This window comes from Archocentrus centrarchus, chromosome 6 (assembly GCF_007364275.1).
Source record: "Archocentrus centrarchus isolate MPI-CPG fArcCen1 chromosome 6, fArcCen1, whole genome shotgun sequence".
Classification (NCBI taxonomy): domain Eukaryota; kingdom Metazoa; phylum Chordata; class Actinopteri; order Cichliformes; family Cichlidae; genus Archocentrus; species Archocentrus centrarchus.
The window spans coordinates 11,466,355-11,480,460 of record NC_044351.1 but is presented as its reverse complement, the minus strand read 5'-3'; the positions used below and the strand labels follow the sequence as shown (position 1 = coordinate 11,480,460).

At 39.8% G+C, this 14,106-nt stretch overlaps 1 protein-coding gene across 2 annotated transcripts; it reads right to left on the bottom strand.

The window, feature by feature from the left end:
- Window positions 1-45: 45 nt before the first annotated feature.
- snx1a (sorting nexin 1a) lies at window positions 46-13,933 on the bottom strand. 2 transcript variants are annotated; one of them, XM_030731542.1, is made up of 15 exons: window positions 13,779-13,933; window positions 9,914-10,733; window positions 8,768-8,910; window positions 7,273-7,354; window positions 7,099-7,142; window positions 6,692-6,833; window positions 6,514-6,592; window positions 6,017-6,092; window positions 5,516-5,629; window positions 5,211-5,304; window positions 4,621-4,826; window positions 4,306-4,449; window positions 4,026-4,106; window positions 3,855-3,926; window positions 46-2,979 (listed from the first exon to the last, which is right to left on the bottom strand). In XM_030731542.1, exons 1-15 carry the CDS (start codon window positions 13,905-13,907, stop codon window positions 2,929-2,931), a joined length of 2,277 nt encoding a protein of 758 aa, XP_030587402.1. In that variant the 5' UTR covers window positions 13,908-13,933; the 3' UTR covers window positions 46-2,928. The 2 variants fall into 2 exon arrangements, with proteins under 2 accessions (XP_030587402.1, XP_030587403.1); XM_030731543.1 differs by having other exon boundaries at window positions 8,768-8,907.
- Window positions 13,934-14,106: the final 173 nt, after the last annotated feature.

The window sequence follows — 14,106 nt, the reverse complement described above, 5'->3', positions numbered from 1 at the left end:
GAGATATTTTAAAAAAAAAGTCATATTCTTTATGAAATTTCCAAGTGTAAACAGTGCAACTTTTATTGATTTGAATTAAGTTTCTATGACACAGTGCATATTGCTGACATTGCTCTGCACATTGATACCACTAACCACACATTGACAACCAGTTTTATTAGATGATGTAAAAATAATAGTAAAAACAGGCATTTATCTAACTGGCATGAAAGAAGTGCAAAGAAATGTCTGCAAGTTAAAGAAAGCCTGACAACAATCGATAGTGAAGCATAGTCGCTGCACGCCTTCAGTTTTTACACGTGTGCACATGTGGACATTAAAGCTGTAATCAAAGGATGGCAGTCCTGCCACAAAAACCTGTGACAGGTTTGTTAAAACTACAGGCTGAGACTTGAGGGAGGAATTCACTACAACACCAGCATGTTTTACTGAAGGCATTAATTTGCCATTGTTTGCCAATCAATCCAGTTCTGAAGAGTTCACATCAGCTTTTAAAGCACATCTTGTTGCCTCCTTCCTATAAATCACAAACAGTGTATTTGTATTTAAGTCAATCATGAAGTGAAAATGTCAAACATTTGTTGGCTCCACCTCTGGGACTAGTCTCTGGTTTTATGTCCATGGAAATTACAGGAACTGGATATTTTATATAAACAAAAAGATGCTTACACTCACCACTTCAAAGCAAATTTCATCTTAGATTTCTATCAAAAGTGATGAGCACATTTGCTTCGTCATAAAAACACCGACAAAGCCAACGTCTGCATAGACTGAATAAACATAGAAAACATGGATGTGGCCACTGTGCAGCCTTTCGGATGCTGCCTTTGTCCCCCCCCCCCCGATGGCACAAGTGACAGGTAAATCTGACTGGACAGCCTGAGTACAGCCATACAAGGTAGAACCACCTTAAAGCATATCTTGCTTTATAGTCTATTTTACTCTCTACCAGTTATTTCTCCTTACCATCATTTTTATAAAATGAAAAATATTAAATGAGACTCAAGACAAACAACTGTGAAAACATTTGCACGTCGTAAAATAAGTAAAGTAGGTGCATCCTATAGACTTCCATACAATCTGACTACTTTTGTAACCAAAGGAGACGCCCCCTGTTGACCAGCAGAAAGAATGCAGGATTAAAGCACTTTCACAACTGTGTCACTTTTTTAAGATCACAAGGTTACATCCACCTTTTCTATGCAGTCTGTGGTCCAAACTGACTCCCTACGCTTCACTAATTGTACATCATCTTATGTGTGTCCAAATTTAGAGGCACTACAAAGTGCCTGAGAAACATCTGCAGTAGAACAGATGTTGAAAATATACAATATGCAAAATTCTTAGTGAAAATATATACTGCAAACGGCTGGGTGTTCGCTTGGAGTAGTGAATGAGTGAAGAGTAGTGATGTTGGACTTGGCAGTAGTTGCCCTTTAATTTGTGGCCACAATGCTGCACTTGTTGGCAGATTACCGCCCTCACGTGTCCAATCAGTGGATTTGTTTTGTGTTTTCATAACAATGACAGCAGCCAGCAGTGCACATTATGGGATCGAGAAGATGCTGCACTGTGTTTGAAGACATGCATGTGCAAACAAATATCCCTCCAGTGCTACAAGAAATGAATAACTTTGGGTTGTTTGGGCTGTCAGACAAAAACAGGACTAGATCTGCAGAATAAGACTGCTGTGAGCTGCAGCTCTGCTCTTTTTACACCAACCCTGCCATCCAGAAAGGATTTGGCTTTCATCTGACACAGCACAAAACTGCTTGCTGAGACTTACTTGAGTTGGCTAATCCACACAATCAGCATTTACTTCCTTCAAACTGAGTCATTACTGCTTGCGTTAAATTGTTAACCGACACTTGGTCCAACATGACTCAACTTTGACAGACTCAGACATGTTTACAGACTGGATTTACCCAATTCAAGCCTCTGCAGGTTCATGCAAGGCTGACTGAAAACAGTATAAACCATTTTAGAAAAGAACTGGGGGAGGAGGAACTTAACTGGCAGTAAATGGGGCACTACCATAGTTCTTAAACATAAGTAGTGGGATGACTACATGATGGCGAGCCCACAACTTCTGTCTACAAAGTCCCTCTAAACTGGTTTCCAGTTGAGGAGGAAGTTGTAGACTGTAGAGGAAGTTAAGACAAAACACCATTCTCACTTAAAAAGGCACCGACATAAAGTTTGCACAATTACTGAAAGGAATTCAAAGTTGTTATCCCCACAACCTCGGCATGCGACAAAGCCCTTTATCACAGCTGCTAATCTAATGCCACTCATCACCCTGCACACCCACGCACTCCCCCTCAGCATCATAATACTCCAAATTAGAAAGAGAGAAATGGAAAAAAGAAAGGAAAACATGGATGGTACTTAAGTAGTTTATCCACCCGGTGGAAGTGCTCATAAATCTAATTTTTAACGGTTATTTAATCCCTTTGAATCATTAATAAGACGCACAGTGAGAAGTTAGCCACCTTCTTCATCTGGGTCCCCAGAAATCTCTGACGAGAGAGCAGCCAGGCTGTAAACCGTTAACGACAGCTGATGTGAAAGAGCTCCTGATCAATGAGGGAGAAAATCCTGAGAACAAACGACTCTCCTGTGGAAATGAATAGAATCAGTCATCTATGCTTTTTTTTTTTCTTCCTCTTTTCATTTGCCCGTATCTTTGTATATGCAATCTATTCTCATCTAATAAGAAAATATTTGTGGAAGGTTAAATGAAAATATACAATTATTAATACAATAGAATACAGAGCTGTGTTAAAGGTGATTAAAAAAAAACAAAAAAACAGACTGATTGTATCTCCCTTTACAATGCACACATTTTCCTTGGTTTAAAGGCAAAAGAGGTAAAGTGTATGAGAAAAAGGCAGCCTGTTTGTAGTCCAGAGGGCTGGTGCTTGAGGATTAGGCGATTGCTTTAGCTTCTGGTAAGAAAGCCTCCCAGTACTTTATCAGCTGCAGAGAAAGAGAGGGGGGGGGGGGGGGGGGGGGGGGAGCCATATAAGGTTCTTAACATAACAGAAAAGAGCTGGTTCATATTTAAATTTCTTTCTTTTTTTGTCTTTAGAGATAAAATTGAGAATTTGATCAAATAAAACATCAAGTAAAAAAAAAAACTTATAAAGTATCTATTAAATCTAAAGTATCTGTTAAATGTATTTGTCAAGTACTTGCTGCATTGTTTTGTGGACCAAAGAAGCAGTTTGAAGCTGCTACTTTGGGCTCATAAAATCTAAAAGTAGTACATAAATAAATTGTTTACATAATATTGTATTTATGTCTATCAAAAATATTAAAATGTAGGTCATATTTCATAAATGTGCTAAACTGACATCTACATTTAATTACCTTCTATATCCATTTACCTGTGCAGTAAATGTATTTATTTACATTTTTTTTAAATAAAAGTTTCTATTACAATTCTTGATTTTTTTTTTAATTCATAAACTTATTTCTGCTAAAATTTTAAGATAGATTAGGCAAGTAGAGAAGTAGAAATACAGAAGCAAATTCAAAAAAGATATATAAATTATGCAATTCTTGTTGAAATCATTTTTGTTGTATATAATGTCCTATTCACTGATTCACTGAGTGATTTATTGATTTTGAATTTTGGGAGTTTTGGTCCATACAGAAACTTGAATATTATTTAAATGCAGGATTTAGCTAAACCTTAATATAAAAACCTCACAGGCCTGATCTGGACTCCTGTTGTCTTGCCTTACTTACTACCTCATGTATAATTTGTTGACCTTCTGTAGAATATCTTTAATATTAAACAGTTCAATAATACAGAAATACTGACTCGTTGCGACGGCAGACACACTCACCTGTTGCTGAGACTGAAGCAGAGACTCCAAATACTTGATTATGTACCTTTTGAAATTCTTTGTCTTTTCTTTCTGTTGAGAGATTTTTTTAAAAAGGATTTATAACTTTCAACCTATTCAGCTGTCTGAGCGGTGACTGATGTGGACGCCAACAAGGACGAACACCGGTACCTCAAAGCGAATGACTTCCTTGCGAACGGTTGCAGAAACTCTTTCAAATTCTCTCTCGAACTGCGTGACTTTGGCCTCCCACTGTTTTCAAAGATAAAAGAACAGATCAAAGAGGAGCAGAAACTCAGGGGTGATTAACATCAAGCTAAAACTGAGTAAAGGGACAGAAAAATCAAAGTTACTGAAACATTGTTCCAATCTTGAAGAGCCCTCATCAAACTCTGAGCAGGTGTTTCAGCCACATCTATTTTCACTTTGTTGTTTTTGGCCCGTGTCGTACCTCAGTGATCTCCTCTTTGGCCAGCTGCAGCTTGTCAGGCTTGTTGGCCCACAGGAGTTTGGCCTCAGTCTCCCTCTTCTTCTGCAGCATGGACTGAGCATCCTGCCAGCGCTGCCACGCCTTCATCCGGTGATCAAACGACCCCTGCAGGTCGCAAAATCCGCATCATTTCACCTTTATATCACTGCGCGCTTTTTAAACTGTGGCTACTTCTTTTCACAACAAATTCAATTTAAATCAAATAATACTGGACATTTCCCTTGTCATGGAAAAGCTCGGATGTCCAGTAACGAGCTTAAGAAATTTCTTGCGTACCCTCACGGCTCCCAGTAGGCGGATGTAATCTGCGATCAGTTCTGCAAAGGTGAAGGTGTCGTTCGTAGCTTGTTCCTGGTGTAACTGCTCCACTTTGTCCTCCACCTCGGCCAGCTGGGACAGGGCTCGGGACAGAGCGGTGTTGTCCTCTGCGCTGCCCAGCATGGCCGCACTTTTGGCAAAGCTTGCTGTGTTCAGTGACAGCTCTAGAGAGGAGAAGTGAGACAGATTTTAATACAAAGAGAAGTTTTTGTCACACACAAAAAAAAAAGAATAAAAAGATCTTTAACAAAGTACTTTATGAGCATGCATTTAGAGAATAAAAGCTGCCATTACAGCCCAGAAAGGTGCTTTCTTTAATATTTTATTTGTAAGTGTTCATTCTTAAAAACTTTATGAAGGTTTTATTGAAGCAATGTTCAAGAACACACTTCACTTTGTCTTGCCACTTGGGGGAACCAATCAAGTATCAGAATGCACGTGTGTGTGTGTGTGTGTGTGCAATTGTAACAATTATAAAAACTGCACAAATGATTCCAAATGATAACTGATTTGTCACTTCACAGACTAAAAAAAGAAAACTAACCAACCTTTCCTGTGGACCACCAGGGATTCAACCAGAGCGTGGAGCTTCCTGAACTGCTGGTCTGCAGATTCCACCTCCTGCAGCTTCTCCTCAAACCACTGCAGCACAACACACCGTTAGTACGACGCCAACACTAGCTCAAAATAACTGTTAAAATTGAAACATGAAACTAATGCTCTGTTTAGGCTTGAACGTGTCGCTGAAACTTTCTGCTTTAGCATAAAACGGAGATGATCTGGCTCACCAGAAGCTCCCTGGGAAGAGAAAATGCCACGGAGAACGGGAGCCTGTGTTCACAGCTGAACTCACCACATCGGACTCGTTCATCTTGATGGTCATTTTGCTGACAGCATCTGTTGCTTTATTGATCATCTTTAAGAAGCCGGCGCCGCTCAGAGCCTGGGTGTTCACTGCTCGAGGCAACTGTAGACACATAATCATGTCTTAATAATAAATACACAGTAAAACCTGAGAATGAGTTAAAAGTGAGCAGCAGATGAATATTTAAACATTCACTTTAAATGGTAAATGGACTGGTTCTGCTTGAAAGCATACACCAGATGGTTTTATGGTATGAAAAATTCTAAAACTGAGGCTGCAAACTGTGATAGGAACATTTTTAATATTGTACTGCGATTCCATCTTCTGTACAGTGATACCCAAGTACTAATGCTTAGGTAAAGCACACTAGTCTGGTGAAAGCTGTAATATTTATAACTGGAAATGCACTATTCACCCCCTATAAAGAAAACTACATTACACCTGTAAAGTGCAGTAGCTCAAGCATAAAACTAAATACATTTTTCTTACTTCCTCTCTCTCCAGGAACTCTCTGACGTCAGGATCTTGGAGAAGCGATGGGTGATTTACCACCCTCTGCAGATACCTGTTCAATGAGAAAACAGCAGAACAGTTAGCCTTATTTTCCTGATTAGTACGGGCACTGCAACATCATAACAGTTCTTAAGAATCAATTGGGAAGGTAAATTAGGATGTGGCAATGATGATTTCAAGTAAATTATATTCTTATGCGAGGTTAGGACACTGCATTATTTATATCATTAATATTATAGCTAAGGGTGATAGACATCCAGCAAAAATGCAGGTTACACCACAGACTTAGGCACAACTTCATTTTAGGAAATGTCAATTGGAGATTTAAAAAAAACAAACAAAACAAACAAAAAAAAATTCCTATGCAGTATTGCTCCTGTCGAAGTTTTTCACCAAATACTAAAACACACAAAAGCACATCATGATTTTTATAAATTACAGTGCAGGTTTATGTCATGCCTTCTCTCTCTTACCTTTCCAGAGCACCTCTTCTTCTCTCAACAAAGTCTGCAGACGAGGAATCTTCCTTTCCCACTTTCACCTTTGTCATCCCTGCACAAGGTAACGTTGATCATTATTGATGATCAAGTTTTAAGATTTTAAATTCTAACTCAAAAGAAAACGTGAGGACAAAAAAGCCAGTGAGCCTACCCAGGAGGCTCTTCTCTGGCGGCGGAGGCACAATGAATCCATTTGGTCCATGTTTTTCAGAGAGCTTCTCAAAAAGGCCGAGGAAGTCGCTGAAGCGTCGCCTCACTGTAAATGTCTTGTTGCGAAACATGGGCAGTGTGGTCTGAAACAGAAGCGAAAGGAATCGATGTACCCGAGAGGCTTGTGTTTGGTGCGTTACTCCTCTCGACTTGTGTCGTAACCTTAGTTTTCCCTCGAAGGACAAAGCATGGGTGTGTCTCCAACAACGCACTGACCAACATTTCATCTCTTGGCAAACTTTAACTGTACATCTGATCAATAACTGTACCAGCATGCTCACAATTATAGATGGAAAGCTTTAGTTCAAATAAAATGATGTACAATGACACTTTTTTTTTTTTTTTTACCTGTGTGGATACTTTGTAGGCCATATAGGCATTCATACCATCCCCTGGAAAAAAAACACACATATATCATTAGAAAAAAAAAACTGTCACATACTGTAGAAATACATGCAAAGATTACTCAGTCTGCTAATCTTTAAAATACATTTGGTAATAAAAAAAAATAATAAGCCTCACCTATTTTTTCTGGGTCTTTGACAGAGACAAAGATGTCAAATTTGTCTTCCTGTTCCTCCTCTTCCTCTTCCTCTTCTTCCAACTGAAACAAACATTGAACAGAAAGTGAAAAATGATGCCAAAAACTATGGTTGAACAGTAATTTTCTTGCCGCAGAGTTTGGAGCCCTAAAGGAAAAGGAAATCTTTGCTCTGGTGGGCTGTTGCTGGAAAGTGTTTTGTTCCCCCACATTTCTCCTTCTGATGTCTGGGCAAATCCAAAAGGCACAGACTCCACATTTAAACTTCCTAAGACCAAAAGTGCACAAGGGTTTGAAACTGACACAGTTAATGACATAAGGATTAGACATCATTACAGATCAGAATCTGCAATTAAAAAAAAAAAAATCTAATTAACAGCTTGTTTTTACTCTGAAACTTTAATTATATTTCCTTGTGGTGGTGTTGTTTTTTTAAAGGAATATATCCTGTTCCTTCCTCTAGAAGAAGAAATGCTTGATTTCTGCAATGTTTTTATCTTTACTGGACACCTGAAGAAGCTGGATACTGTTTACCACTGTTCTTCATACATTATTACTGGCTGCAGAAGTCGAATACACCACTTTTTCCTGTATGCTGCTGCTAAGTGTCCATATCTGTATTCCCTCTGACTTTCCCATTGTTACCCTGCCCCTGGAGGAGGGAATGGGGTATTGTTTTCAGTATGTTTGTCTGTTTGTTAACAATATTACAGCAAAACTACAGTGTGATTCATAACAAAATTTGCACAAAAGATGACCAGTGACCCCTAGATCACCTGATTACATTTTTGCCATAACTGGGTCAAGGTCATAGGTCTTGTGAACGTGATAACCCAAGAACGATGTAAGGATTCACACCATAGATGCATCTACTAAAAATCTAGGACGAGTTTGAATCTCAGTGACCTTGACCTCAAGATAAAGGTCAAAGGAAAATTATGGACCTGTGTGTTATCTCAGTGACTCAGTGTTTGGAGACGTTTGTGAGATGGAAAACGTTCAAATCAGCTAAAACTTTTGTTGGGGGGGGGGGGGGGGGGGGGGGTAGTTGTGCCCTGCACCACTTGCTTGTATTTTTTATATAAAAATCTCAGTTGTGATTGGTTGTCTCATGTGCCCCTACATGTGATTAAAAATATAATCAGTATGGCTTTCACTCTCATAATAATTTTTATGCAATTTAAATAGTATTCTTGGTCAGTGAAACTGCGCTTAAAGTTGCACTGAAATTCATTTGTAACTGCATCTAATTTGTTCATGATATCTTTTCATTTGTTTGTGTGTGTCAGTTGTATTTGTATTTTACTGCTAAAATTTCCGCTGACCTTTTGGCCAAGTTGCTCTCAAAAAAATAAAAAAAATTAAAAAAAGGAGGTTTTTAAATGTCAGAGACTTTTACCTCAATAAATAAAGGATGTAATAAACTGCTGTGCACACTAGAAATTTTTTTTTGTCTGGTTTTAAGACTGAGCTCACCTCTTCCAGGGAAGCAGACTGTGGCTTGGCGAGGCTGACAGCTGCTGGCAGGGAGGTGGGGGCGGAAGCAGACGGCTTGGCCGTCGCCTCCTTTTTTCTCTCGTTGCGCGGACTGTCGAGAGAGAGCTCCACTGTGGCTTCTGCTAGAGGGGAAAAGAAACAGGAAAAAGAGCAGTAAATGGAAATGTGCAGTAAGATATCCATTATTTACTGAACATAGTGGACCTTGATAACACCTGCTTTTACCTCAGTTTTAAGTCTACCTTTATGTATTTACAGAGACTCTGAATGGCTTACTTTTCTATGTACGGTGATCTTGGAGCAGCACAAACTGGAGTTGTGTCTGTCAAGCCTCAACAGGACCATCTGGGGTTTTCTTAATTGAAGTTTCTATAGATTAAGTTCTTACTACCAGTAAATCACTTATTTACACCAGACTGAAACTTGTGTTTTCCTCTCAAACCGTCTCAAGTGTCTGACACAAACATGTGGGTTTAACATTCACATGCTCCTCAGACAGTCCCATTTTCTGAGCTGGGAAGTCCTTATCCTGACTTTGTTGTGTTCAGTCAGAATGTGGCAACAACATGAATCATGCTGCACAGACGATGTGCAGCTGATAACTGTTTCTAGTTAAATATTGCTTAACTTGACTTGTTAAGAGGGCTACTGCTCATTAAAACTTTTTTCTAAGTAATCTGAGTCACTCTCCCTGCCCTTGGTATTGGGTGCTTTAAATGGGTGATTTTGGGAAAGTACGGCCCAAATATCAAGATTCAAATTTAATGCTGGCTGGTTATTTACAATCAACCAAACATTTACTTTCATCTGTTATACTTCTGCGTAATTAATGTCAACCGCTCAGCAAGTTGTGGTTTTCTTCAACTTCCCAAGCGGTTTTTCCCTCTTTAGGAGGCATTCACATGAATTTTCCAAGTTGGGAATTTTATCATTCATCATTTTATCAACTATACTGACATGATTTTTGTTAATGCACAAGAAAAACAGTTTCCAAACCTGTTATATAAGAACATGCCCTACATCACTTAGAGCACAATTTCACTATAAAGACCAACTTGAACTTATGGTAAAATTAAAACAGCATGTGAGCCTGATAAGTTAAAAGAATAAATATGGTGAACCCACCAGCAAATATATCACTCTCCTCCTCAGAGTGGACTCCATTGGTCTTGGAGTTGACGGTGCTGGTGCTGCTGACACTGGGTGCTGCGGGGACGGTCTCACTGAAGATATCTGCAGGCTTACTGTCTTGCACAGGTCCTCCAGCATTAACTTTGGTTGTGACAGATTTCTCCTTCTGCTCTGTAGTTTTCTTTGAGAGGGCACCCAGCGGCTCACCAAACAGATCCTTTCCAGGTTCGTTGAAGAGGCTTTTCTGTGGCTGCTTGGCAGGTTTAGTCTGCAGCGGCTCTGCGAAAATGTCACTCCCCTCATCATCGAACAGATCGACTGTCGCCCCGCTGGGTTTTTTAGCTTCAGCAGCTGGTGGAGCATCACCGAAGAGGTCGACCAAAGGGTCTGCAATTTTGCCAGTGACAGGCAGTTGCTGTGAGTCACCACTGAGGTCGATAACCGGAGCAGTGGAAGTTTGTTTGGCTTCCTGCTGACTGAGTGGATCTGTAATGCCAGCGGTCACTTCACTTTTATCTATTGCTGATCCAACAGTAACATCTGCCTTTACTACTTCCCCTCTCTGAGCTCCAGTTTCACTTCCCAATATGTCAACAAAATCATTAGATTTTGTTGCAGCTGCAGCTACAATATTTACATTATTTGTCAGGTCAAAAAAATCATCTGAGGGTTCACTGATGAATTCACTCGCTGGTTTGTTTTCTGTTTGGCTGCTCATTGGCTCAAAGAAAGGATCATTCATGATGTCACTGGGAGGCTTTGTTGAAACATCACTGGTCGGTGTGGTGTCCATTTCGGTCACAGGAGAGGTGCTCTGAAGACCAAAAGGGGATTTTTAATGTATCATACAATTACTCTCCTGTCATGTGTATCAAATAGACAAGAGACAATTCTCAAACTAAACCTGCCAACATAATCCAAGCTTCATGCAGCAACGTGCATGCGCTCCACATCACAAATATTTGACATATTCAAACAAAATTGGATTTTAAAGAGCTTTGGTTGCTTTTCTGATAGATTTCAACAGCTTTGCGTCACATAAGCTGGTCAAAATTGGATACTGGATAATGTAGACTTATGAGTGAAAAGCCTGCTTTGGCATTAATTATTTGAGTTTATTTTGTACCGAGCTTCTAGATTACACTTTTATAAATGCTACTTTCTGAGGAGAAATGCAAGAGCTAAACATCTAATGTCATTTTAAGCTACTGGGTGCAGTAGCTTTAAAATTGAAGCACAAGGACTCTGTCACTCTAGACAGCAAAGACAAGCTCCATGAAACATTTTACAATGTTTGAAATTTAATAGACATGTTCTCACCAAGAAAACAAAACAAATCCTCTTAGTGGCCAGCCTAGGTTAGACTAATCTACCAGTCTAACGTAACAATGATTGCAGTGTTCAGGTTTTTGTTTACAGGGTAGTGAAACAAAATGACTTAAAAGCATTAATGACTTAAAGCTTTGAAGGCTGCTGGTACAATGCTGTTAAATATATCAAATGAGAGATTTAGTCGCTGAAGTCTATATTTGTTGTATAGATCAATATCAATTATAGCCTATATTTAGCTCACCAAAGAACTCTTTAGAAACTAGAGTTGGGTGGAACTGGCCTTCCACAGATATACTGGTATTAGCGTACATGTTATCTGAGGCTTGGGATAATTCAGAGAAGGAGTCTTTAAAAATGGAGCATTTTGGTTCTGATTTATAATGTTTACGATATTCTCTGCAATATCTTGAACATGCACAGCACAGTACTTAACACAGCTGAGAAGACAAATGTTGGTGCACAGCAAGTGGCAACCTCCAGTTCCCCTCGTGGCCACTTGGGGCTGGCTCCAAAGGTGAACCAGTCCCCTTAGATTTATATGTTAAAATGCCCAATTTCAGCCATGAATAAACATGCTTACAAAAAACATTTCTGGTCTCTAAAATTAACTTTGCTATTCATAACAAACTTTTGGATTTGGAAGCAGACACCTGTAATTGGACCTCTTGACTGTGTTTGTGTACTTTTAAGTCTGTAACTTTACACAAATTGGCCTAAAAAGAGAAGTCATTATACCTTAAACCTGCATTCTTTTTAATGGCCAGCAGGGACATAGCAGGCTATGCTTTTCAGACCGTGCAGTGACCTCAGTTTCACAGTCAGGTGCACCCCCGGCTCATCACGTCCAATTTAAGAATATCAAGTTGGCGCCAAAGAAAATTCTCAGCTCAAATCTTTATAACAGGGTTTCACTAAATAATGAGTGACGTCACAGTGGCCATGTCCATCTGTGTGGTTCACTCATACAGCTTAAGGATGAAGCCTGCCAACCAAGCTTGCTACCTTGAGCTGATAACTTAGCACTCCACAATCTGGCCCCAGTATGGTCACTAATGATTCAAAAAAAGAAAAAAAAAAACTCTGAGGCTTCAAAATGCAAAAACCAGAAACTACCAACACACATATCCCTCTCAAGTGACTTCTGTAAGCTGTCAGCTACACTGTGAACTCCACAGTGAAATGGCGAAACACCATTTTGTTTCAGTTGTACCTTGCAACTGCAGAAATGACAAAGAATTTGGAATCTTGAAAAATTTCACGCAGGACATGAATTTTTCAAATATAGATCTGTACTTTCTTACTCAGTTATAATAATTTGATGCAAAACTTAACATAAGACAATCAATACTCAACAAATAATTCTCTAAAACAGGGAAAACATCAGGGCACACAGAAACTTGAGAAGCCTAATCAATTCTTAACAATAACCACAGCATGCTGACCCTCTATAACCTATATAAAGGCAACCTCAGGCAGAAATAACACAACTACTAATATTGTGATATACAGGAAAACAGCTAGTGTTACAAATTTTTGGTCATATCAGCCAGCATTACTGTAAAGTTAATAACTCTAACAAAATGTATGTATATAAAGAATATCAGCTAATAACTATATTTAGTGGCCCACAAAAATTCTGTATTGGAAATACCTATAATAAACTGGGAAATGAAAAGTACACGTCCTATCATGCTCCTTAGGCACTGCTTCAGACATGACCTCTGATAACTGAGACATCCACAAAATGCTGACTGAGTTCATTGCTGGGGGAAAGGAAAAAAAAAAATCAAAAGGCAGCAACTTTCTGATGTAGCCTCTGAACTTTGACTGTAAGAAAACATCCGGGTTCTGACCACGTGACCACTGCACACTCACATGACTAGAGGCTGCCTGAGCCAGCTTATAATCCTTATTTAGGAAAAGATAAAGAAATTTATTTTTTTTTAAAGGAGGGGGGGTGAATTAACACACTAATAAGCATCGTGCAAGATTTCAACTTTCATACAAACCGCACAGACCTCACTCCTTGCAGATTGCTAAGCTTTTACCTTACCTACGCACGGCGTGAAAAGTCTGCACACCCTAAAACTGCAGAGGATTTAAATGTGGCCTGGGGAGAGTTTTAGAAAATATTGAGGACAGAAAACTCCCACATGCCACGAGCCAAACAGGAAGTACGGTGTGACCTGGTTTAGTTACTGAATCAGTGCGAGGGAGAACTTCAGAGAGCAAGTTTCAGGGTGAAATCAATACCAGCAAGGGCGTTTGCAGAACTCCCACAGCTTTTAGGCAGGTGGGATAGAGTTTATACAGCACACGCTTCGATGATTTAGGAAACACTGAGAGTCTTGCAGCCGACAATAGCTTATGTCAACATTATCTCTTTTTTCCCCTGTGTAACCACTAAACGTCGGTCAACATCTCCTAAAACTTTTGCCTCATTAGCTTTCCTAGCTAGCTCCGCGTTAAGTTAACGAGTTAACCAGACATGAAGCACTACAGCTAGCTTGACTCCACTGCTACATACCGGACTCCCGAAGAAGTCCTCCCCGTCGTCTTCATCACTGTCGCGGCCTCGGACTTCCTCAGACTCCAACACATCTTGGTCCTCGGACTCCGGGAACGGAGGGGGACTGCGCTCCGAGCTGGTCGCCATCTTCAGTGTCTTTTTTAAAAACACAAGGGGAGGAAACGCTAACCGCTCCCCTCTGCTCTCAAACACAGAGACGCGTCTCCTTCGGGTAGCAGCTAACGTTACCGTTGCTGCTGCTTCACACTGTGCCTCACCTCGAGGGTAGTACACCTAAACTGCGCTGACTTAGTGGAGGAGAGACGCTGTCAGGACGTGCAAACCC

Bases quoted from the DNA above. Each gene is read 5' to 3' on its own strand.
- snx1a (XM_030731542.1), bottom strand. From the start codon at position 13,907: ATGGCGACCAGCTCGGAGCGCAGTCCCCCTCCGTTCCCGGAGTCCGAG. The intron at 7,355-8,767 runs GTGAGCTCAGTC...TGTTTGTTTCAG, and splicing joins AGTCTGCTTCCCTGGAAGAG to TTGGAAGAAGAGGAAGAGGA. The intron at 4,450-4,620 runs GTACGCAAGAAA...TGCGACCTGCAG, and splicing joins GCCTACTGGGAGCCGTGAGG to GGGTCGTTTGATCACCGGAT.